At 38.0% G+C, this 27195-nt stretch overlaps 1 protein-coding gene across 1 annotated transcript in view; it reads right to left on the bottom strand.

The window, feature by feature from the left end:
• TMC1 (transmembrane channel like 1) overlaps window positions 1-27195 on the bottom strand; it is a 139109-nt gene that overhangs the window by 6522 nt on the left and 105392 nt on the right. Inside the window, exons 14-19 of the mRNA XM_045840729.1 lie at window positions 23212-23340; window positions 14204-14271; window positions 8970-9209; window positions 4238-4363; window positions 643-721; window positions 490-541 (exon numbers count right to left, since the gene is read on the bottom strand). Of these exons, the coding sequence (XP_045696685.1) occupies window positions 490-541; window positions 643-721; window positions 4238-4363; window positions 8970-9209; window positions 14204-14271; window positions 23212-23340 (694 nt within the window). The remainder of the gene's footprint in view (window positions 1-489; window positions 542-642; window positions 722-4237; window positions 4364-8969; window positions 9210-14203; window positions 14272-23211; window positions 23341-27195) is intronic.

The following is a 27195-nucleotide window of genomic DNA, read 5'->3' as shown; positions in this document are numbered from 1 at the left end:
AAAGCAAAGTATATAAGTAATTTTGACATGTAGATCCATGCTTGATTCTAATAATTTAAAAATTAATGCGATTAAAAAGAAAGGAAGGTTGATGAATCAGAAAAGGCTTTGACAACCCAGGGTGCTAAGCTCAGAGGACCCTCATGGGATCTTCCCAGTGTATCCTTCTGGTTATAAAAATGGCCCAAATGGGCAGGACAGAGCCTGCATTTGTATCTGCTATTTGTATGTGACTATATTGTTTTTTTTTTCTATCACTACTGTTAAGTTTACACTCTTGAATTTTTCTTTCAGTTTTCTTTCTCCCACTGGAAAAACAACCAGACCCCCTGGATGCCTGAGAGGGGCTGAAAAGGTGGACAGTAGGAATGTGGGATGATTGGCTTAGGGTAATAAGGCCACTGTGCATCAAATGCCCCCCTTTGGAGAAAAGGAAGAACATACTGTTTGTAGGGGGGAAATAATGGACAACATAAACATATCTCAAACCTGCTCGCGCAGCTGCCATTTTCTTGTTTCGCAATTTGTTCTCCAAAGCTTGCTACACAGTGAAAAAAAGGAGAAAAGATGAACATGAGATTTTCTGGTGTTTCCTATCACTTTAATAAAGGCAGTATTTCTGTGAAATATATTGTACCCTACCTGTTTCATCTTCTTTTGCAGATCCAGGTTTGCGGCCTTCTGGCCCTTGGCAGTGGCATTAAGATAATAGATGGTCAAGCTAAATTTAAAAAATAATAAAATTTATGGTATTTTTCAGCTCCTCAATATTCCTCTTAAACTTGCATTAACTAAATCATAGAATGTTGGCACTGGAGCAGACTTTAAGATATTTTTTACTCTAAACCTCTCATTTTGTGGATAAAAGACCAGCTGAGGTACAGAGAGGGGAAAGGTGTGCTGGGTGATGCAGTGACCGTGAGTGGGCCTGGGAAGCTGGGCCCCCGGACCTTTCCTCCAATGTGGGGGGTTCTGTTCACTGTACACTGTTGCCTAATTTTAGACTCTTCTTGGAAACGTATTAACATCAGTTTAAGTTATAATTAAAAGTGACATTTGAAATTGATGTCAATGGCCTTCAAGAGAATGGAATATCTACTGAAGCTTAGGGAATGAGTTTAGTAAAAAGGAAGCTGATTTTTGGCCTGAAATCCCTTCCTTTGGCTTTTATAACTAAGAATATAATCCCTATAGTCGTAGCTAATTAACATGAATTTTTCCTGTAGGAAATATTGTTTGCATTTCTCCCTCCTTCAAAAAGAAAATGCTTTATAAAGGAATATTCTTGGCTTTTATGTTAGACATTTACATTTCTAGAAAGAGTAAATTCCAGCCACACATTGCTGCAAAATTCGATGTGCTCATCTTTACTTAAAGCAAAACAAACAAATAAAGAAAGAAAACATGCAGGAAAAAAAAGGTAACTGGTATTGCCCTTCATTGCAAATAACTAATACTGAACACATTTCCTCTATGCAGTAACATGCCAAATTATATCCTTTATGAGCCATCTGCTGCTAGCAGCACAATTACTGACATGGTTTAGCAGGGTTTGTTTATCTCTTATGTGAGTGGCAGGAGTTTGAATGAAATTACACACATGAAAGCATCTGGTGCAATATCTGCAATGAAGTAGGTGCTCAACGAATGTGTGTGTGAGTGTGTGTTATAGTCATATAAAGACTTCCTGAGAGAAGTGCCCAGAATTGGAGGGGATACTCAAAGACCTCACAAGTCATTTGCAATTCTGGAATTCTCTGTTTATTCTTCACATTTTTCTGTCTTGTGATGCACCTTACGTGTGTATTCTTTATAGATCATTTTTAGTCTCCAAAGGAATAAAACTGGCTGCAGAGAACTAACCTAAACTCTACTCAGTTACCAAAACACATCTAAACTGATTTAATATGACCCATTGAGGAAATTCAGAATGCTTGTAACATTCAACATTCTCTAATTAAAGGTAATAAAAAACCAAGCCAATTGTTTGGGTCCCATAAAGGGAAACAGGCGACCTCAGGATCTGAAAAATCAAATCAGCAGTAAACTGAAATTTGGGTTTTAGGTTAGAACCTCAGAGCTAAAATCAGCCTTGCAGGACCTCTGTTTGACCTTGTAACCTGCCTCTAGATGGGCAAATGATGATCTCCAGGGCTGATCTGACTCCTGGCCTGCGTCCTACGGCCCATAAGCTAAGAATGGTTTTTACATTTTTAAATGTTTATATAAGAATTTACAAACTATTCTCAATTTCACCTCTTGGTCCACAAACCCTAAAATATCTACTCTCTGGCCCTTTAAGAAAAATTGTACCCACCCTGACTGTAGCCCATCCCTGACAAGTGGTTTCCAGCCCTGCAGAACCTGCCCACTCATCCCAAACTCCGTGTTTGGTGCTGCACTGAGTGGAGGGAATAAGAGGTGGGAATAAGACATGGGTTCAAATTTACTTATTAGCCATTAGATTTGGGGAAGGTCTTCATGTGCTATCAATAATATGATCAGTGAGGCCAACTTCTTAAGGTTGTTGTGCAGATGAGTCAATATAAGATTAGTGCCTGGAACAAAGAAAGTGTTAGTTCCTCTTCCACAGTTATTAAACATTTAATTAGCAACATTGAAACAATGTTGCTTCTTTGCTTAAAGATAAATCTGTCTCTCAACTAGTTAAGAATATAGTCATAAAATCTGACATTTTGTAACTGTTTTTTTTTAACACAACCTCATTTATACCAGTTAAAGGGCTTTGACTTTTAAAAGCTGCAGGATGCTTAACATGCTCTCAGAAGCTGCTATATCATAAAACACGGAGAAGGAAAAATCACTTTAAGGGCCATCTGGTGAAATTCTGCATCCAGCTTGTCATTTTCTAACACGAGAGATTTACTATCAGATTCTAAATACCACCTCTTGATCAAGGTTCTAATATTTGATAGTAATTTGTCCAATAAGAATAAAAAATACCTAAGCTATAGTAACTTATTATCTTAAAAATTAGAATGGAATTTTGCAGAAAAATTTCATGTATCAAAATGAAACAGGTTAGGCCCATTTTCATCTAATTGAAAAACATTAGTCTCTAAAAAAATAGTAATGTTTTACTGTTTAATTATCCCCACAGGCTATTAATTCTCCCTCCAAGAAGGTGTCATGGTATAAAGAGAATGTTGGATTTACTGTCAAAGTCCTTCTTTACTATTTTGCTACATTCTCACCTAGGGAAAGTCACTTCACCCCTCCAGGTCAGTTTCTTAATGTATTCAATTGAGGAATATAACACCTGCCTTTGCTGATGTGGCTCGTGACCATGACCATCACAAAGATGATGGTAAGTACTTGGCCCAGACCCAGCTCATTTACTTCACACTATTGTGAGCTCCCTTATTAAGGTCTCCTTGTTTTCTTGTTATTTAAATGAATCCAACCCTTGTATCAGCTTTGTTTCTGTAGTGTCCCATACTTGTCCTCCTTGACTCAGAGCTGTGGCAGTTCCAGACTTTCTAGTTAGGAGGGTCTTGGGAAATGAAAGGGATTCCTAGAGTACTTTTCTTAGCTCCTGCATAGAAAGCATATATTTTTACTTAGGATGTAAGTTTATCTGCAGGGGCCAAGAGTCGGAAGCCAGTGAAAAGACATGGGAACAAAAGCTCCCTCCCAAGTTCTCCTTTATACATCACTTCTGACATGGAAGGGACAGGCTGAGTGTCCTGTCCTAGACTCTTCTGGTCTTCTTATTCTATTACTATGGGCACACAGTTATTGATGACCTCCTAGGTACCAGGACAGGGTAAATTTCCACAGACCCCTCAAGCCCTGATCCCTAAAATATAGCATATAGGACCCTCAAGAGGCATATTAACTTAGGAACTCATTATTGCTGTGTGTTCACAGCCATCTGCTTTATGGAACAAGAGATGGGGGCCAGGAGGTAGGGCTCAATGTGCTGATTAGATTTAGCATTTAACATTTATGTTTCCCTTGCTTTAGCTGTTTACCAATAATTATTTTGGTTACTTGGGAACAAATCTCGTAATCGTAGGCAGGCAAAAGCAGACACAGATGGCTGTGAATTATGTCCAACAGGATCAGAATATGGCTCATAAATTTTAACCTCTCACCACCGTGTAAAGCAGCACTGAACCCTTGAAGAGAATGAGAGAGCAGAGAAAGCCGAAATGGAAAAGGAGCCAGGAAGAACATTACAAAGGCTCTTTCTGTGAGGAGAGAAAGCACATACACCATCACCAAAATCACAGCGATGACCAGCCCAGGGTTAGAGAGCTGTCTCAAGATCTTTGCCATCCAGCTCGGGAAATCGTGTTCCAGTGTCTCTCCAATGACTTCAAACATCCTATTTTTGCCGCTGGAGGAAAAAAAAAGAGAGGAGTTTATTTAAAACATATGGAAAACCATGGTTACAGTAAAAAGAAACAAAAAACTATGGGTAATCTTTTGCAAACACTACCTAAGTACTCTTTCAGATTAGGAATCTGATGTTTTGCTCTAACTCCTGATACTTATCTCACATTGTCAACATATGAGTAAGATATGGTAAAGTTTATCCCAACATAAACATAATCAGAGCATGTAGGAAATTCATCACAGTATTGGGAGACACATTTTAAAGGTTGTATTTCTAAGATTTTGATAGAAATATATTTTATAAATAACTCATCAGTCTACTCCTCGGCCAGCTTTTTGTAGGAGAATACTCTCTTTGGGCTGAATAAACAGCACACTCAGTTTTTCAATTAGCCTTGAAATGAGCACCAGGAATAGCATAACAGAATCAAATCCATAAATAATCCAATACGTCCTTCCATGCGATAGCCTCTGTCTCATTCTCCACTGAACCTCTTTCATGAGAGCTATTAATAGGTAACCACACTGAATGCTGAGCTCTCTCTCTCTCTCTCTCAGTATTTCTTCTGGACAGGTCTTAAAAGTGCCAACTCAGTTCCACTGTTAGGAACATAAAATAAGAAGAGAAGGATAAATAGGACTTAAAAGCAAAGGTCCTAAATGGGCTTGTTCTCAGACTATTAAAGTAAGACCCAAACCCCATAACCTAGAAAAATGAGAGCAGATATCTGTCTTAACTTAGTACCTAATATTAAAATTATAAAGTAATATCCATCCCACTAAGTTATCTTTGTTATGCATTTTGATTTTACTATGAAAATATGTTATTTTCAGAAAAAGATGCTAGGTTGTTTATCACCAAGTTTTATATATCATCAGAATAAAGCTTGGAATAACACAATATAATATTTTGGCTTTACGTTTTTCATCTTTAAATATTATCAATTATTAAATGAACATGACGCACAAGGTCCATATCAATTTTTATTCTCATGAACTAATAATATCTTTCAACAGACTGAGAATGACTCCAAGTATCTTCTTAGGAGTTGCTGGACTACAGAAATGTAAAGTTGGCTTCACAAATTATAGATCTACACACTAATTTAAAGAATATGATATGTAAAGGAGAATGAAGTTGATCGATAATTTAAGGTTATATCAACTTATGCCACTAAAGTTTCTGCCTCATCTATTCTAACTGACCATCTTCCCAGCTACATGGAATACAGCTAGTATTGGAAGTTAAGCAAGGAAGAGAGAAGATCAGACAATCTCCCCTCCCTGCCCCAGGCTGTCCAGCTGTGCTAATGCATGTGGTTAGAGAGGGGGGACTGGAATTTTACAGAGTAATCCCTACCTACAAAAGTCTTCTCTGCATCACAGCATGTCCCAAATGCAAAATTATTGGCAACTTTGGGGATTCTTGGATAACTTTTCCTGGTCAGGTCTCTGACCAAGAATCAATATCTCTCAATTTTACACAAACTATAGAAGCATCTATAAATCTTTGGCAATCCCTTTTGCTGACTGGTTAGCCAACATATGCCACTTCACAATATTCCTGGACAGACTTTCCAGTCTACTGTGACTATGCAGCACTTACCCTGTAGTTTTCCTGTGGACACAGCTCCCTCCACCCTAGATTAGAACAGTCGATGAGCAGGCCTGTCTATCAAGCCAGACTGAGAGCTCCATAGGACCAGAATCTATGCCCCAAGTTAACCTCACATCTCACCTAGTGTTTAATGCACAATAAGAAGCCATCATGCCTCATTAATTCAAGTTATTGGCTACCATTCTACTGTGTTCTGGGCTCATAGAGATGGAAATATTCCCAACGTCTAGAAGTCAGCTACACTATTAAGAAAAATAGTCACAGAGAGAATTGAAAATGAGTAATGTAATAATAGTGCCACAAAGTAATATAAACCTAAACATATTGTATGATTTCAGTTATTGTTAAAATCTGCATAAAAAGAAAACTAGAATACAAAATGTCAAAATGTTGAGACTTGTTATTTCAGGACTTTGTGGGTTATGGGTAGTGTTTGTTTTCCTGTGAAAATGTTTCTACAATTTCCAGGTTTTCTAGTACAAACACATATCACCTTTGCAGTAGGATGAAAATGCATAAAAATATAATTACCATAATGTTGGCAGAGAGAGGTATGAGAACCTAGAAAACTAGAAATTATTCATATTATTAGTGAGGGGGCTGGGAGAGAAATATCAAATGTCAGGAAATATGGTGGAGCAATTAGAAGAATTTTCTTCATCTAAACACCAAAGAAATATTTTTTTTAAATTACTGAACTGTTTAAGGCAAATCACTGAATACTGTATTAGAATAATTTGGGGGGAAATTCACTCTCCCTAACCAGCTCCTGTGAAAACAGAACAAGCCAAACTATCTTGTCAAATTGTTTTGCAGAATGGATCTGTTACAGCATTGCAGCCACCGTATCTGAAAACACACCTACACCTAGGAGCAGCTGGCCATCACTGTGGTGTCTCCATCATCCTACTTCAGATGTGTGTCGGCCTACTGGCTGCCCACCCAGGGACCAGGAAGGGTCAGAGAGCCTTCACTCAGCAGACTGGGCAAGCCACCTCAAACTCAGAGTCCCTAAGGATGGCAAGTCATGAAGCTCCTTCTAATACATGGTCTTTCTACTTATTTCTAGGGCTGAACAACCCTTTTAAACTTTTAAGTCCAAACAAATAACAAAGTATACATTTCTTTGCCCCCAAAATGAGAAAACTGACAAGAAAAATAAACTCTTTAAATAGAATTGAGATAGCTCCTTCCCCAATACTTTATTGAAAATATTTAAATTTTCTTGATCTCAAAATAGTGATATGTAGATAGCAATTTTGCCTAAGTTTGTCAATTGGAAAATACTTGGTTACAAATCATTCATTAAAATCATAGTAACCCATGATATAGAGAGAAGCAGAGGAGTTAGAGCTCAAAAATCTAAAATTCTGCGGTCACTGTACATGTTTAGCTCAATGATATTTTTAATGTGAATGTACCTGTATACATTCCTTTAATATGTTTTTCTGAAAAGGATCAATTTCCAATTAAAAAGTTAAAAGCACACCTAAAACTTATCCTGGACATTTAGCTGTGTGGATAATTAACAGTTAACTGGCCCTAGCTGGTGTGGCTCAGTGGCTTCAGCGCAAGTTGTGAACCAAAGAGTCGCCTGTTCAATTCCCATCAGGGCACATGCCTGGGTTGCAGGCCAGGTCCCCAGTAGGGGACGTACAAGAGGCAACCACACATTGATATTTCTCTCCCTCTCTTTTTCCTTCCCTTCCCCTCTTTCTAAAAATAAATAAATAAAATCTTAAAACACACACACACACACACACACACAAAAGTTAACTGAAGCCTCTGCATGGCTTATCTCTTGAACTTTGTATCTGAAATTTATCCAGGATTTAAGACCTTTAAGGCTGCAATTTCATATTTAGTCTCCAGATGTCACTCTCTGCATTATTTATTTCAGCCCACTGGAATGGGGGTTGGGGGGAGAATGAACAGTACTTGTCAACATCAGCTTCCTGAATTGACAGAACTCTGACTGTTTTTGCTCTATCTGCTGGCTTAAGGTTTTCTTTCTTGTCCAGTAAAGCAATAATAACTCGGAGAATAGTGAAAGTGCCTTTTTTATACTTAAGTCGAGGAGCAACAAATCTTTTGACTTGAATTTACTAACTTGGGTCTGACAGCATGATGGGTAAATTATATGTGGCCAATTTTACATCATGGTTGTCATTCACATGGCTTTTCTCATTTATATTTTCCTCACTGAAAAGAAAAAATAACTCAAATGTATGCTGCTCAGTGACTCAACATGTAGAGATTTGGGAGACTTGTGGTAGAGTCATCCCTTTCTGGAATGAAGTCTCAATCTTCCAGATCCTGGGGACTCTGCCTTCTTGATAAATGTCAGAGAGAGAACTGTGTCATAGAGAACTGTAGAAAGTGCATTTCCAATTTGGATCAAAGAGGCTTTTACTCTCTTTGTTACTGCTTGAGTGATATATCCTTGTTATTTAGGGAGAATATATGTGAGAAACAACTTTAATATTGTACAGGAGTACAGCACTTTGGATCATAAACTGTGAAATCCTCTTTATATTACTATCTAATAATGATTCCATGTCCTAGGTAGCATGGGGATAGTTTACTATATTTATTTATTTTTATAGTTTATTTTTTCAATTTGGTGGTCCACATGAAACATAGCAATGGCTTCAAATGTCTGGATGTGAAGGCCTAGCATCAGGAAAACATTCACATCTACTCTAGCTCTTTGCTGTCTCCTTATAGGGAAATAGCTCCCATTAACTGTCCATATTTTACCCAGGCAGAGCCTGGACCAGTTAAATTATTTTCCCTTTTGTGATTCCCAAATGAGAAAATAGATGGAATCTCCATGACATAGAATGAACCTGGATACCCAAAGGATCTCATCCTACATAATAAAATGCCATTGTTTGAAAAAACAAAAATAAGTCATACAATGATTGACCATTCTTATTTCTATGCCTGAAAGAAAGCTATGCCCAAATGGAATTTCAAAGACAAGAACCTGAAAGGGCCACAGTCAAAAGATGGCGGGAGGGATACGATCATGTACAGGACAGGCATGGTGGACAGGAAGAGGATGAGCAAGAGCATGCCCAGGTAGAAATTATTCGATCTGGAAGCCTTGAAGACTCTGGCCTCGGGAACGTTGCAACACATCACGGCCCAGCACTGGAAGTACATGGATGTGTGAAGTCGAAGGATATTGATGCCTGGGAGGCTGGGAGCAAAGAAAGAGCCCATCCTAGAAAGGAAAACAGAACTGAGATCAACTCAAGTCTTCACTCCAGAAGAAGGTCATGCAGCACCTGTTTATTTCACATCATGTTTACTAGCCAAGGGCAGACAATGTATTGTCAGCTTCAACCACACAAGCCCTTTTTATAAATAAATTCCACTAATCTATTTCCATCTCCTGTACACACTTCACCATCTCCCCATTGTTATAGGTATTATACACATAATTCCTTCATAGAAGTTACGTAGATCAAGCCCAGGCTGGTGTAGCTCAGTGGATTGAGCACGGGCTGAGAACCAAAGTGTCCCAGGTTCGATTCTCAGTCAGGGCACATGCCTGGGTTGCAGGCTATGACCCCCAGCAACCGCACATTGATGTTTCTCTCTCTCTCTCTCTCTTTCTCCCTCCCTTCCCTCTCTAAAAATAAATAAATAAAAACTTTAAAAAAAATAAAAAAAAGAAGTTACGTAGATCATTAATTGTATCTACCATCATTCGTAAACTTAAATTACAATACAGTGAACTGTATCTGTATTACATTTGTGTTCTTTCTGTTTTTCACTTTTAAAATAAACAATTTTTCCTAATACTCATATGATTGATTAATATAGCCCAAAATTAAATTTTTAATAATTGAGTGTTAAACCACTCATTCTATTCAAATGAACTGCACATTTGGATTAATTACTTTTGTCATGGCTAATGAATTTTTGTGTAATAAAGGAAGAAAAATTAAGTTTTTCTTTTTCTGATGCTATTCTCTACTTGTGGCTGCTGTGATGTTCTAGAGCTGATGGGAATGATGCATTTGTGTCTAATATGCTATGTTTTGCTGATGTCCTATGGCAAGCTTTATGTGTTTTTAAGGTGACAATTCAACACATCCATTTAATTTAGTTTATCTGTTTATATTTTTACTTTATTTTGTCCTGGAAATATACTGCTTTGTACATCAGATTTAGAAAAAGGATTTTAAAATGTTATCTTTAAACAAGAACTACTTTGGTGAAATCATTCTTACTTGATGGCTTCATTGGTTTTTGCAACAAAATACATTTAAATTTTCTCTGATGAGAAAATCCATTGGAACCATAAAACCATATTAATAGCAATTAATTAGTCCAAACCCAGAGGTTTTAGATATTACTTATTTTTGAAGTTTAAACAGAATACTATTTTTAAAACTGTCCCAACTATAATAAAGCTCTCAACATTTTTAGTTAGGATGAACATTTTAACCAATCCATTGCAAATTTTGGTATATTACTTGAGGGAAAGCAGTTCAATTAGATGAAGAAATTAGTTTTTGCTATAACTGAACTTGTTCAACCCAACATTAAACCACTTCATTGAAAAGTAGAATCTTGTCACAATTCAGGTTGTCTAGTTGATAGGATTCCACACAACAAATTGGATGATATTTAAATATACTGAATTGACCAGAAACTTTATAGGAAGGTAAACTATCCTTTTTAAAAAATGGCATAGATTTTGGGCGATAATGCTATGCCCATGAAGGTTTATCAGTTGTTTGAGATGTCAATAATTGGGGAGACTGTGCATGCAAATAGGAAGGGGTATATAAGAACTTTGCACTTTCTACTCATTTTTCTTGTGAATCTAAAACTTCTCTAAGGTATAAACTTTATTAATTTAAAAAAGATGAGAGCATGAACTTTGGAATAACACAGTGTTTCTTCGTTACAGAACAACGAGAGAGAACTTGGAACCCCAAAATGTGAGCAAGTGAGTGAGTGAGAGTCACAGCTGAGGGTCAGAATCACACAGCACTGGGCTCTGTACCAAAGTGCTAATATTCGTTATGCAATGTGCTTCTGGGTGATGATGCTCTAGCCCTCCTAAAAGTCAGGGTTGACCATGCAATTTTTTTCTGGCAACTAAAATAGAAAAAAAAATGGGGGCGCCTCACTGCTGGGTGGGAACTCTAAGGGCCCTGTGTGTTTTTTGCTCTCTTTCCTCTCTGTTGCTCTGACCAGCAATGTTCAGGTGGATCCTATTCTTCCCGTCTAGGACTGCAAATAAGGGTAACTTACAAGAGCAGAGCCTCTATCAATCCCCATGAGTCTTGTAGAGTAAATAAGAAGTAAACATTTCCTTTTGTATGATTTTGGGGCTGTGTTTCATTGCTACACAACCCAGTCTGTCCTGGGACACAATTTTGTACATAATTCAAGACCAAGACTTGCCAAAAGTCACGTATATTTGCACATATACATAACCATGCATCGTTTGTATGCATATATACATATACACATATGTATATACATACATCTGTGGCATTTATCTATCTGTAGATAAATAAATTCAAAATTTTCAAAATGACTATCACATAGGCATTTTGAACAAATGATACAAAAGCCATAACCTAGAAAAACAGGTCCTGGCACAGTTATATCTGAACCTTAATACTCACTCCATCTTTGTTCAGGACTTACTAATCAGCTTGGCTTACTAAGTCCCTTACCCAGACTTGATCCTATCATCTGTCAGGCAAAGATCATTGTAATACCCAAGCCTCATAAAATGCTTTTCTTCCAAGAAGATCAAAGCAAATGAAAGCTTCTTTTATTTAGCTCTTCTTATTACTCCAGTGACATGGTATGTGTCAGGTAAATTATCTATGTGTGATCAACTGAGAAAATGAGGTAGCCAAAGGTGACAAGACTGGCTGGATGGTGTGCAATGAGACAGTGTCGGAGCCATGTTCAAACCCATCTTCTGTCTCATTGTGTGTTCTCTGCTGCCTCTACATTTTACTGTGACAGGGAGAATTCCTGTTTTCATCATTTAAAAATGTGATTACAAAAGTCTATGCTGTCTATTTAAAAATAAATGTGTAATACAACGATTTACTGATCATTTCAGCCAATTCATAACAAAATAGATTTTTACCTATAAATGTTTGACTTTAATAATCAGTGTAAGTAACCTTCACTACTTAGAAACTCCTAAAGCAGCAATGTCTCCAGTCACAAACTAATGGAAAATGGATACGAATCTCCATACTCTTTTGATTATAGCAAATGGCCAAACTCAGTAATCAGATCCTCATGCCCCAAGAAACAGTAGATTACTGTGTGTGATTACCCTCGTGCAGGAGAGCTTACTAACATTAGATTATACACTCCACACACCTCCCTCATCAACTTTCTGGGAGTTAAGAAACGAGAATTTGTACAAAGCATTGACCTAAAGGTGAGTAATAGCTCTTTTGCTTCTGGAACTCTGGTGAGTGTCTATCTTTGTACACTCAAAAAGCACAGTCACTTTCTAGAGTCCTCTTCAGATGAATCAGAAGCCAGACTTGATCAATAGCTGAAGGATGAATACATAGAAAGTGGCAGTGCAGCGATACTGCAGAGATGTTGCTACTGGATCTACCTATGAGAAAACTGGAGGTTTTTAGGTATTTAAGAATGTTAACATGAACAACAGTGATATGTAGAAACAGTTGGAAAATCACAAGTGAAACCTATCAGGACAGCCATTATAACAGCTTTTCTGATCATGAAAATGAATTTCAAGGCAGATCTGTGGTCTAAATTCTGAAAGAACAAAAAAGAGACATGTAACATATGGCTGCACAAACGGCACCCTCCAGGCTTGAGGGATTTATGGCACTCTGCAAAAGCCAGGGAGTTTTAAAACTGATATAACACAGTGGTTTCTCATTATCCCAGGAGCGATGTTAGCCATTTCTCTGCCATGACAGCAGAATCCTCTCCAGGAAATGAAAGATCCAGAACCCACGGAAGCTGTTTCCTTGATTCTCTGTTAGTAGTCATATGTGGGGCCACTCTGATTTTCCTCCCTGCTTGGAGAGTTAAGGATGCATTTCACTCTTTCATGACACTCTGGACACATGGGCTGTATCTTGCAAATTTTGCCAAGAAGTACACTTTAAAATATATCTCACAATGGAGAAGTGAATCTTTTTATAGTCTTTTCTTCACTTGACTGATCTAATGAGGCCCAGGAATTTGACAGGCCCCATGGCAGGATGACAGAGCCTTTGACTATGTAGCCTTTATGTTACTAAAGCAAAATAATTTTAACATTCGTGGAGAAATCCAGTCTCACAGAGGTTTAACAATTCAGGCCCCTGTGGTTGAAAGATTTGAGTAACATAGGGTGCTTGTGTAAAAACTAAACCAAGTAACTAGTCCCTGTACATAGGGCAAGGGTGTGGTCCTATGTTAGACATGTACTAACAAGCTGGAGAAGCTCGCTGGAACTGCTTGTGGGTCAGGTTGCTTTTAGCTAAGAGTGACAGATTTCCAAGACACATGGTCCCCAGATGAATTGCACACTGTGATTCAATTTTTAAACTCAAAAACGGTTTCTACTATACCAACTCATCTTAACCTGTCAAGGTTCACAGGGAGAATGTTTTCATTTAATAAAAGATATGACAATCCTTTGAACATCAAAAGGAACAATTCTGATGTGTAAATGGCCCTGTGAAACAAGTTCCAAAATAAAGATCATATTTTTAACTTGACCCTCCTACAATATGTGTTTCATCTCTATAAACTATTGGGCTTGGTAAGATACTAGTTTTTAAAGTAGCTATAAGTTGTATTTTAAATATATTCAATGGTTATAACGAGATAAAATTTCTCAGAAAGACCTCACATGAGTTTATTTCATACCTAACATGTAGTAACGTGATCATTAATGTTTCACTGTTGCATTCTAATGTCAAAGGATATAAAATATAAAATGCCTTTGAATAATCTACCAGCCAGTCCATCATTTGATGAAGAAGTACTCTATAAAACAGGCAGATGCCTTTGAGAACCAAGACTGAAGATTTGAAAAAGAAAAAATCAGGCTACTCATAGCCATCCACTCTGCAGAGGTGAGTGTTGACTTAGACACAGAGTGTGGTCTCCTCTGACACTGGGCCACAGCGCTTCATGCAACAATGACCTGGAAGGCCTCCCCAAAAGTGGTATACTACCCCACAACTGGCCTACCAGATCATGCCTTGGTTGAAGATGAGAGCGAGGACATTGCCGCTGATATCAAATTCGGTGTATGAAGGCTAGAAGAGACACAGACATTCACTGGATTAGTACCTCAAATGGTGAATATTGAAAGACAAGCATTTCATGTTTCTGCATAGGTGTGGCTACACTCTCAACTACTTTCTTGCAGCAACAATAGCAGAATAATCAATATAACAAATAATTAGCAATAAATAAAATAAAGCACTCTTTTAATATAGTAAGACTCACTTAAAAATGCTGTGCAAGTGTGGTGAGATGGGCTCTTACACACTGCTGGTGAAAGCAAATATCAGAACAGCCTTTCAGAAAAGCGGCTTGATGATACATATTAAAAGCTTTGAAAACCTCATTGCCATTGACCCTGTTGACTCTACTTCTTGGGATTTGTTTTAACAAAGTAATCTTAAATGTTGAAAAATTTGAACAAGTGGAGATAAAATCATTTAACTGTCTAACATTAGTTAAGTCAATACAGTATATACATTGATTAAGTAAATATAGCCAGGGATGGAAGTAGTATATACTTGTAATTATGACTTACTGTAACTAATTGCATCACTGTTGGAAGAATATTTATATACACAAGAGAAAACTATATATATATTTTTTAATTTATTGATTTGAAAGAGAGAGAAACATTAATTTGTTGCTCCTCTTATTTATGCATTCTTCAGTTGATTCTTGCATGTGCCCTGACCAGGGATTGAACTCATAACCTTGGCACATGAGGACAACACTGTAACCAACCTAGCTACCCAGCCAAGGCCAAAAAAACTACATGTTAAAATTAAACAAAAAGTACATAAAACTATACATTCATTAATTTTACCAACTTCATGTGAAACTATGCATAAAGGATACAGTTGAAAGTATTGGCCAAAATTAATAGTTATTTTATGTTGGTGATAGGTTATGGCTTTTATTTTCCTCAAGTTTTGCATATTGTAAAATATTTTCAACAAAAATATGTGAATTTTTATAATAAAGTAAATGTAGAGAAATACAACACAAGTTGAAGAAGTTTTTTACTCAGCGTGCAGTGTGTCTCCCAGACACTACCATCTTGCTTATGGCAGCAGGGCCAGGCTGTTCTTTGTGCGGACGGGCCATAGGAAGGAACTGAGGTACATGTCTGCCCTAGGATGTCCCATCCAAAGGCTTCCTGGTAACATATTAGGCATTTTAGAAGGAAAGCTTCTATTAATGGAATTAATGTTAATGAGCAAAGGCAATATATTTTGCTTCTACTTAGTATAAAATAGAGAATAGTCATGTAGGAGACTGTGTAAATAGTACTAAGAGAACGAGAGAACAGAAAAAAAATAGGACATGAGAACACCAAGAGACCAAAAGAGCGGCAAGTCTCATCACTGTCCCGAACCTTGACATATGCACGTGTGACTTCAGACCACATGTAGCCTCATAAGAACTCCCTCCCAACATGCACACGCACCATATACACACGGTCCAAAAGTGTCTCTGTTCTCCCCAAACCCAAGAACTCAAGCATGTATTTGTAAGCAGAGAGAACAGGTCTCTGATTTGGAACCCCAACAAAACTACCACAATATTCGACCGCTCTGCTCAGAAATTCCTGAATCCAGGTCAACTTCATCACTTTCACAAGAAGCAGTGGTACTCTCCTAGTCAACTGACAGATATGGGCGATGTGTCTTGTTAACAGATTCAGGAAGAAACTGGCAAGAATTGGCATAACAAGAACGGTTAAATATCATGATAAAATGGTATGGAATGAAATATTATATAAGACAGGACAAACATAACCTAGATGATTTCACTCAAGATATGGCTAAAATATATACAAAGTATTTTACTCACTTGTCAATTATTTAAAACCATAAAATTTATAAGAGGAAAAAAATTTTTATTGGCCGTTTTTATCCTAATGTCAACAATGAAAAAAATGTAGCCTTCATGGAGAAAAATAAATTACTTCTAATTACAAGTAACATTAATTCTGAGCCTTTCTCCTTCCCCAGAGCACTTTGCTGTGGACTTAGAGCAGCTCTGCTCTCTGTCAGTTCCAAAATCAAACCTTTCACCTTGGCCTTAGAATATGGTCATGCTTCAGCCCGCCAGACTACAGAAAATGAAAAAAACCCAACCTTTTAGAAGTGCTTTATTCTTACGAGCACACAAACCTCTTAAAGGTCATTTGAGATGAGCTATTTTTATTATCAGGTGACTAAAAAAGCTCAAAGGACAGCGGGGAACCCCTGCCTCTGTCTGCAGCGGGGCATCTGGAGGAATGAACACTTTGATGCATAAACTGACCCAATGCAGACACAGGGAATAGGGTAGTCCTGCTGTAGCAGGTGATTTTGTGATGCAGATACTTGACAGGGATGGGGACCTGAGGATAAGGCTGCCCCACCATTTCCTAGCTGGGTGAATTGGGCCGGTCACTCATCCCTTCAAGCCTCAGTTTTCTCACAGATAAATTTATGAAACCAATTAGATTAGGGGTTGGCACACTGTGGTCCATGAGCCAAATCTGGATTGCCATCTGTTTTTGTAAATAAAGTTTTATTAGAATGCAGCTACATTCATTCATTTATGTATTGCCTGTAGCTGTTTGGGTGTAAAGCAAGAAAGTTTAGCAGTTACAACAGAGGCCACATGGCTTGCTGAAAGAAGAAAACAAAAACAAAAACAAAAACAAAACCTACTTTTCTCTACTACTGCATTCTATTGCAATACTTCTGACACAGGTGTGTGGGTTCCCTGTGCTTCATACCAAACATTTCTCCAGTTTTCTGCAGACATCAACTGGATGTCTGCAATTTAACTCAATTACAATACTAAGTGTCTAGAGTCAGGGCATGACCCACAGGTTCAGGTCTCAGTCCACAAGGTGCCTGTCACAAGTTCAGCTTGTCACTTATGCTGACTGTCTATAACTTAAAGATTCCCACAACTGCCCCCTAGGATTTGTTAATTTTCTAGAATGGCTTATGAAACTTTGGAAAAACAGTTTATTTACTAGATTTCTGGTATAGTATGTTAGGAGACAACTCAGAAACAGCCTGATGGAAGAGATGCACAGGGAAAGGCATGTGAAAGGGGCACAGAGGTTCCATGCCCTCCCAGCACCTCAGTGTTTTCAGCAACCCAGAAGCTCTCCAAACCCCACAGTTCCAGGAATTTCATGCAGACTTCATGAGTAGGCATCATCAACTATTCACTCATTCTCCAGCTCCTCTGCTCCACCTGGAAGATGGGGGAAGAAACTGACAATATCAAGCTTCTAATCATGGCTTGGACTTCCTGGTGACCAGCCCCCATCCTGAAGCTACCCAAGTCTATCAAGAGTTGCTTCATTAGAACCAAAAACAACCTATCATGCAAAATATTCCAAGGAATTTAGGAGCTCTGTGTCAGGAACTATGTCAAAGACCAAATGTTAGAGCAAAAGATGTTCCTAGCACCTTTATTGCTTAGGAAACTACAAATGTATTAGGAGCTTGGAATGAACACCAAAACAGATATTTCTCATTTTATCACAGTAGCACACCTGCTAAAGCTAAAGCACTATGCAGCCCCTCATAAAGAAAGCTTGCCAGCTTCTAAACTGAATAATTTCTAAAATCCCGTTCTAATCTAAAATATGTAATTGGTTGAAACTTAGACACAGGTATTAAAGAATTGCTTTTCTGTAAACACTTTAGAAATGGAATTTAATGCTGCAGACATGAAACTCAGAAACTCCCACTATAAAAATAAAACAGATGTAAGAAGTCAACCCCCACCCCCACACATGCATTATAAAATTCAGTACTGATTCTTTCAGAGGTGGATTTTTTAAACATGTGATTGTATTATAGTTTAAAAATTTAAAGCAGTATTTAAATAATAACTGTGCAAATCTATTTACAATGTGTTTGTTTAATTGCCTCTAAAATCTAAAAAGCTTAAAGGAAAGTGATGCTTAGGAAAAATGTTTTTCTTGAAATCTGAGATAATAGAATGATTCAAATGCGATAACATGTAATAAACTTACTAATAAGATTTTTAAGGGTCAGCAACCGAGGAGCCCATTTGGTGTTGGGCTGAGGTCCGCAGTAGTCAAGGGATTGGAAACCATCTTGTTTTCTATTTAGACCTTTGTTTGCAGCGTGCTGGAGTCAGTCTTCTACCCAGAGGGAAGACATATGCTACTGTTGGACTAAAGAGCCTGGGAAAAACCATTCTCTCTCTGCATATTTAGTTATTTGGGGAAGACCATCAACATATAAATATTGTGAAATGCAATTCAGGATCTCAGAGAGAATTTGTTATTACAATGACCCGCCTGACTTTCTTTGCACAAATCTCATTTCCCACAGTTGGCACCACTCCGTCTTAAACTGCAGGCCAGGCTGCCTGGGGCTATAAGGCAATCATGGTTTGCAAGTGTGGTCCCCAGACCAGAATCAGCAGCTTTACCTGGTAACCTGAGAGTAAATTCTGGGGACCAGCCTAGATCTCCTGAATCAGAGATCTTATGTTTCCACCTTCCATCTGGTGGTTCTGGTTTTTGCTCTTATTTGAGAGCCACTGATCTTGGACAAATCCTAACCTCATCTTCCAGGATGATATCAACACCTGGAGGCTTTGCACTGTAATCCTACTCACCTACAGACAGATTCAGTCCAATATTCAAGTGGAACTTCATAAGAACTTTGTGCTGTCCCTTTTCCCATGTTCTCATTTCTTCATGGGATACCCATGACTTCTTACTGCTTCTTTATCATGCCATCTTCCTGGACTGCTAAATAATCTCTCCTTCCTAGCTAGAAAATATCAGTTTGTCTTCTAATTCTATATCCCAATCTCTCCTGCTAACTCCATTCTACCGCAAGAGACCTGGCTAAGCCTGGGAGCACCATGAATTACAAATGCCATAGATAGGCTCAAGAATTAGTCACAATGTGGCAGACTCCTTGAAATTTCAATGGTTAAGCATTGCAGTAAAAACCAACATGATGGAAAGCTAGTTGATGGCTTTGAAGTTGATCAGACATGGTTTTGTGTCTTAGCTCCAAAACTGACCAGACATATGTATAATTATAGTCTATTCATGTATAGAATATCATACAACCATTTAAAAATTATATCATAAAAGAAGTGTTAATAGCATAGGAAAATGGTCACTTAGGTGAAAAAAGCAACTAGTCATTAATTATATGTCTTTATAAAAAAGGTATTTTATATATTTAATAATATATAATGTATATTTATAATATGTACATTTTAAATATATGTTTATAAAAATCTATAGTGAATCTAAAGTACTTGTTTACCTATATACAAATAAATGCTACTACTATGTGACTCAAGTAATCCAAATAAGTACTTCCATGAGAGGTGGGATTACCTGTGATTTTTATTTTCATACTTAACACATATTGAATTTTCCATATGTTCTGTTCTCTGCCTGCACTGCCCAAATTTTCCAGCTGCTGGACCCTGTCTTATGCCTGTCCCTCCACTGAGAATGCTTTCTTCCATCTCAGTCTTTGAATTTTCTGATCATCCTTCAAGACTTGGCTCAAATGTCTCTTCCTCAGTCATGTCTGCAATTCTATTGACCTCTCCCCTCCCGTTCCCAAAGTTGTATAACAGTTGGTTTCCCCTGTTGGCATGTACACTGTTTGCTCTGTATTGACAATGGGAGCTTGCAAGATGAAAGAAAAGAGTGAGAAACTGCTGAATGAATAAAACTGAGGAGGGCAGTGGTTTTTCAGCTCCAGCCAGTCTCTCCCATGCGGGAATATGGGTCTAATATTTCCAGGCCTTCTAATATATTAAGATAAGCAATAAATCCATATCTTAAATGGAAATCTACCAGTTTTAAAATATTGGCTGATTAAAAACAAACAAACAAACAAACAAACACAAAGAAACCACTCTGCAGATCAGAGGGAAAAGTATCTGTAAGTTGAATAGAGTTTGCAGGCCCAAGTTTGCAGCCTCTCCTCAGGCTTACATCTCGGTATCCCCTCATTACGCAACACAGAGGTTTGCTCCTAATGTTTCACACCTAGCAGGCATTCAACTGTGTAAGCTGCTCACTTGGTGGGCCAATGATAATCAGATCCATATCAAAGATTCATCATCCAACCTTAGAGTTTTAAAACTTGTTTCAAAGCTGAACTTCTCTCTGAAGAGCTTTGGAAAGGTAACATGGAAGAAAATTCTTTCTCTATGACCTAAAACAGGAACTTGTCTTCTTTCTGTACTTTGTACTAACTCAAGAGCACTGTCAGCACTCAATGAATAATAAATTAGCCATTTAATTACAGCTTTTATGCACCCAGCTCATGTTGTACTGACTTCATATTTGAAGCAAAATGTTCTAGCACTTAAGAAGAAAGTGGTAAGGGATAATAGGGCAATCATAAGCCAAGCAGTAGTTTAAAAAAAAATAGCCATTTTTATGTCTGCTTCAGAAGAGCTGAATCAGGCAAGCAAAACAGAAATGAAACCAAGCCAGCTGAATACCTCATAGAAGGGAATGAGAAAGCAACGTAACAGTCTCCTGGATCTATAGCATTACCTCATTGTTGTCCACCAAAGAGCATTACCTAACTGCTCTTGGCTCATCCAAGGGCCATTTTCACTGAGGGTGATAGAGATGACTTCAGAAAAGGTATGATCTCAAAGTCAGATAGCCAGGCAGAGGATCTAGCCTGGAGTCTTGAAAGCAGTTCTGAATGTTGGACTTGTCCTGAGACTTAGGACATGAGACAGGAGGGAGCTCAGCAGTCAAGGGTATTCCTTCAGTAGTAAGAAGAGAAACATCATTGGTTCAAGAATACTAAGCCAGAGCTCACACCATGGACACATACCTGGGAGCAAGAAGCATTCTGTCAATGGATGGTGTTGCCCTGATGGTGCTAGAATGTGGAGGTTCAACATTGAACCCGCCAGTCGACACCTAATTTTTGCCATGTGACAAGCATAGTTCTAAGCATAGAGGTCAAGGCTTCTGTTTCATAGAGCTTCCATTCTAACAGAGGGAGACAGATAATAAGTGCTTTTTTAAAAAAGGAACTATCAAAGAGTTATATATCCTATGAAGAAAATAAAATAGTATGTTGAGAGCATCTGGTAGGCTACATTAGAATGGAAGATCAGAAAAGAGTTCTAAGGAAGTGGTGTATTATCTGAGTTCTTAAAGACAAGAAGGAGTGAGCTATGCCAAATTCTAGGAATCTGCTCCTCTGGAGAGAGGAACACCTAGCAACAATGCAAGGACCATCTCATGTTTGAGCATCAGAAAGAATCCCAATGTATATGGACTTTATAAAGGAAGAGCAAAAGTAGTTAAGAGATGAGGTCAGAGGGAAAGAAAAGAAACAGATCATATAGGGTACTGAAGGCCCAATACAGGGATTTGGAATTCATTCTAAGTAAGCTACTGGAGGATTTTAAGCAAATGAATATGACCAACCACACCCTCCTCCAACCAGGTTGTACTTCCCATGATAACTGATTCACTTGCAAAAGAGGAACAGTGGGCACCTGGCAGTGTGTTAGACCACAGCATGCTGGTATGTGTGCTCTACTTCCACCTTCGAACTTTGTGGGGTGACCTGGGGTTGAGCACAGAAGGTGCTCTGGTGATAACACCAGTGGGGCTCAGAGAAACCTATGCTATTGTCATGGGAAAGGAAGCCAACTTGCTAAAATTCAACTCCACCACTTGCCAGAGCCCTATCAGCACACTGAGCCTTCCTCAAAACTTCCTCAAAACCCCCCTGCTTGTGTCTCTACTGAGCTCTTAATAGACTGTGAGCTTTATGAAGTAAGCATCACGTTTTTTATAATCCTTCTATCTCCCAGTGTACTGCACAGTGACTGGCCAGGATAAGTGTCTAAGAGTTTATTTAGTAGCATTCAAAGGAATTAATAAAATACACAGCCCTGGCTGGTATGGCTCAGTGGGTGAGTGCCAACCTGTGAATCAAAGGGTCACTGGTTCGATTCTCAGTCTAGGGCACATGACTGGGTTGCAGGCCAGGTCCACAGTAGGGGGCACACAAGAGGCAACCACTCATTGTTGTTTCTCTCCCTCTCTTTCTCTCTGCCTTCCCCTCTGTCTAAAAATAAATAAATAAAATCTTAAAAAAGAAAAAAAAGAATACGCAGTTGACACTACCCACCCTGCCCTATTTCTAGAAATGCCCTCCTTCAGGGGGAAGGAGATAACTGTGGGTCCAATATTTACTGAGCTGACCATCCATTGCTTTAGCCATCCTGTGCAAATTTATGAGAATATTGTAAGCCATGAAACTCAAGTCTGACCCCCTCTGAATTCTCATTGGTCTTCATTTACCCCCTTCATTGGCCCCCCTTATCCAGAGTTTCACTTTCCACAGTTTCAGTTATCTATGGTCAACTGCAGTTCAAAAATACTAAGAGGAAAATTCCAGACATGAATAATTCATATGTTTTAAATGGCCTGCTGTCTAAGTAGTATGATGAAATCTTGTACCACCCTGCTCCGTCCTGCTCGGGACATGAATCATCACATTGTCCAGTGTGCTGCTGATGCTCCCGGCTCTTTAGCCATGTAGTAGCCATCTTGGTTTTCATATCACTTGTGGTACTGCAGTGCTTGTGTTCAAATAACATTTTTACTTAATAATGGCCCCCAAAACAAGAGTAGTAATGCTGGCGATTCAGATATGCCAAAAAGAAACCATAAAATGCTTCCATTAAGTAAAAAGGTATGTATGTATAGGAAAAGTAACAGTATATATAGAATTAAGTATTATCTGTGGTTTCAGGCATCCACTGGGGGGGTCTTCAAATGTATTCTTTGAGGATAAGGGGGAACTGCAGTACTGACTTCTAAAAGGGAGACCCCCCCCACTCTAAATTCTGAGATGTCTTTTTCTTGTATAGTATGTGTAAACAATAAACCACAAAAGATAATCTGATAAGACAAAAATGATTATCATACTTACATATACATATTCTAAATCCCAGCACCAGCAGTAATTGCAAAATCTTACAAAACATGCCCGAAGAAAGTCCCCAATCAGGATTGTGACATAGGTGGTCAAAACATCAGAAACAGTCAGCCGCACAAATTCCTGTTGAGATATTATCTGCATTAAAATTTGCATTTCTCTCTTTAAATGGTCCTAGTATTGACATTGAATTTGTTGTGTTTCTAAATAGTACAGGCATGCAAACTGCAATTAATGGTAAAGAAATTAGTTTGAGACATCTAGCAAATAAAGAATGCTTCATCCTTATATTGTCTAGAAATAATTATTTTCTGTTCTAAAATGACTGTATCAAAAGTCTTCTTACTGAGAAACCTTTATAAACATGACATAAGAACCCAAAACAGGAAAATGTTGGCCATACCGGAGTTTGAGATGTAACCTGGCAAACAACAGTATTTATACAGTTAAAAGACAAACTTGGAAAAAGTACTTGCAGCCTAGATGATAGTAAATTAGTTTTTCTAACACATTAAAAACTTTTACAAATATAGGTATGCCTATAGATGGGTGACCCAATTAGGGAAAAAATGGCAAATGTTACAAATGAGAAATCCTCAGAAGAAAATATACAGTCAATTAAAACACTTGAAAAATGTGCAGACCCCATAATAATATAAATTAAAACAATGAGCTGTTGCCTCCCAGAATGATAAATATTTTAAAAGAGTGTGGTGAAATAGGCATTGTCATAAACCAATGAAGTTAGACTCTTACAATGTTTGGGGGAAACTTGTGAAGATCCATCACATTTTATAGTGCATGGAATTTGATCAAGGAAATCTACTTCCATAAATGCATCCCATGGCAATATTAACAGAAGTGCACAAATCTACATGTATAATTATGAAAGTATTATTTCTTCCAGTTAAAAATTGCAAAGAAGTCAAATATGCTCAGGAGGAGATTAATTAAATAAAGCAGGGTGTCTACACAGCAGAATATTGTGAGCTCTTAAAAGAAACTGTTACTATGGTTATGAATATACAACTATGTGTATGTATTCTAGAATTCATTGAATTACATACTTTAAGTTTGTGAAATGTATGGTATGTGAATTGTATCTCAATAAAGTTGTTTAAAAAGTTCCAAATTGCTATGCTTTAATAAGAATCAAGTTTTTAAAAATTTATAAAACAAGGCACATGGTATGAACTCATTTGTTAACAAAAGTCCTCTGTGTGTATATGAATATGTGCAAAATATATGTGTGTGTGTGCATATATATATGTGTATGCATAGAAAAGGCCTGGAAAATTAGAAACTGGTTACCTCAGTGGTTGAACTTGAATCGATATGTGAAATGTGTGTGTTACAGGTTAGAGAGACAGTTCACTACTTCTTCATGAAACTCATATAACAATAACAATAAATATAAGAGTATACATATAACTAAACCTGTTTATCATGAACATTTAATTCTGTTCTCCTTTTTCTTTTTATTCCTAAAAATTATGCCCTAAAAACAAAAGCACTGATATCTAATAAGACATAATTTTGCCAGAAATACTAGTGTTCTTCTATAATGTAAGAAATTGGTTTTTATTACTAGCTACCTCTAAAATAACTAGTGAGAAAAAATTTTCTCACAGGGCAAAGGGCCACTTGACTAGCAATCAAGTTAGTTTCCAGCCTCACGCTTCAGAGCGGTGGTTTCAGAACTCCTGGTAGTTGTGTCCCACCTTCGCAATTCTGGTTATATCCAAGTACCGTCAGAAACATTGCTTATCTAATATTTCTTTTAAAATACTTTATTTAAAAAATAACTGCTTCTAATACAAATAGATGCATATCATTGCCATAAATAGAATTTAACTATAATATAAGCACAATAAAAGCCAAAAATATCATAATGAAAACTTAAAAATATAAATTAAAGAAATTATCTTGGCAATAGTTTCCACCACCAATTGTGCATATAATAAGGGCTTATAAGCAGGCAGTATATTTGGGGAGGTTCATCAAAGAGCAGGAGTGGGGACTGGAAACAATGAAACAGATAAGGAGAAAAAGACTTTACCCAAGAGTGTGTTGATGCTGTCAGTACTGGGGCAAGTAGATCTTTCTGGGGACCCATTCCATAGCCATATACTATATACTTCAGAATTGTCCACTCAAGAGCCAATCTACCAGCTCCCATTCCCATTAGCTTAGTATGCCCTTGTGTGATAATGCTCCACTAGGTGATGCAGAGAATCTCTGGGATAAGGGTAAGAATATGAGTACAGTTCAGCTGAGATACTGTCAGGTAACAGCTGCATGCAGTTTTTCACTGCAACAACAGCTGGAGTAAAACGGTGGGCCAAGAGAGTGTGAGACTACTTCATAATCTGAAAGTTTCTATATAAACTGACTCCTGTCTAGCTCTCCATATTCTTCCTTGTATTGCTATTCCCTCTTTCTTCTCCACTCCAGCCTCACTGGCTTTCTTTCAGACCTAATGCTCCATACTTTTTCAGGCTACAGGACCTTTGCATGTGGTCTTTACTCAGTCTCTCTGACCTCATCTCATGACTCAATCTGTACCAACAAATATGCATCAGTACATCATCACTAATTTGGGGAAGTCTCTCTCATTTTCCTAACAAGGCAAACTTCCCTATAAGAAGTTCTCGGATTCCATGCATTTCATTATTATAGTGCTTTGTTGACATTGTAACTTTGCAACTTTTGCATAATTATTTAATTAGTGGCTTTATTTCCCCCAAGAGATTATAATTTTCACAAGGACAGAGAACGGGTCCACCTTTGTCCGCTGTTGTACCTCTAGTATCCAGCACAATACCTGGCTCTTAGTATGCACTCAATATATATGGAGTGAATGCCAGAATGATAGTAAATTTCTGCAGTTACCTCTGGCCATAACTTTTCTCCTCCTTATTTCTATTCTCCTTTCCACCCTCCAGGCAATTTGAGTTCAGATTCATTTAACCAATATCCATTACAGTAGGCTACTTGGGATATTTTTAGTTTTCCACTGCCAGGTTGGGAAGACTTCCTCAGGAAAAAGTTGAAAGTGTTTTTGAAGTCATCCCCATCCTCCTAAGAATCCACATTCCAATAGTTGAAATTCTCTTTTCTTCCTAAGCAGTGTCCCAACTTTGAATTAAATAGCATAGGAAGATTCAAACATTATATTAAAATGTAAAAATACTTATTCATATACCACAGAAGGAGTACACTGCTTTACAAAAGAAGGAATCTCAAAAATGGTGGTCTGGCCCACCTCTGGGACATCATCTAATCCCAGATCCAGCAAGCTGGTAAGGATGGGAGGACAGACTCCTCACAGGCTTCCCGTTCAGCCCTGAGCCCCACAAGTAAGAGCTTCACACTCATGACATGTCTGGGCAGGTTTGATCAGTAAACCCAAGAGGATCATTAGCAGGTAAAGGGATGACATTAGGCAAGGGACATCAGAAAGGACCTCAGACCATAGAAATTCCATGACAGGAGTTTGGAGAGTATGTGTGGGTGCTAATCATGTTTCTGGGGGACAGTTCAGAACTCTGGTCAAGAGCATGAACCCTAATTCAACTCGGCAGGGCTCCAGTTATTGACTTCTTTGAGATGTTGAGCAAATGACTTTACCTTTCTAAGTCACAGTCTCCTCATCTATAAAATATACAACTTATCTCAGAGGGTGATTTAATAATATTGTTACAGAACAGAACAAGGGGGGCCTGGGACAATATACTATTATTGAAAGAAGGCCCCAGGTCCGTTATGTCCGCTGCCCGAGGAAAGACATCTCTCAATGCCAGAGATTCGTGAAAAGGAAAGGAAATGTTTATTTAATGCTATACAGACTTCAAGTAGTGACCTAATGTCTTCATCAAAAATCCTAAAGTCCCTTAAAACACCCACAAACAGACACAGTCCTTCCTTCCTTCTTTCCCCCTTTGCCCAGTCCAGAGTACCGTATCTCAGGAAAGGAAA

Source organism: Phyllostomus hastatus, unplaced genomic scaffold (assembly GCF_019186645.2).
Source record: "Phyllostomus hastatus isolate PE091 unplaced genomic scaffold, TTU_PhHast_1.1 phas_contig_34, whole genome shotgun sequence".
Classification (NCBI taxonomy): Eukaryota; Metazoa; Chordata; class Mammalia; order Chiroptera; family Phyllostomidae; genus Phyllostomus; species Phyllostomus hastatus.
The sequence above is the reverse complement of the archived record's forward strand: the minus strand, read 5'-3'. Positions and strand labels throughout refer to the sequence as shown.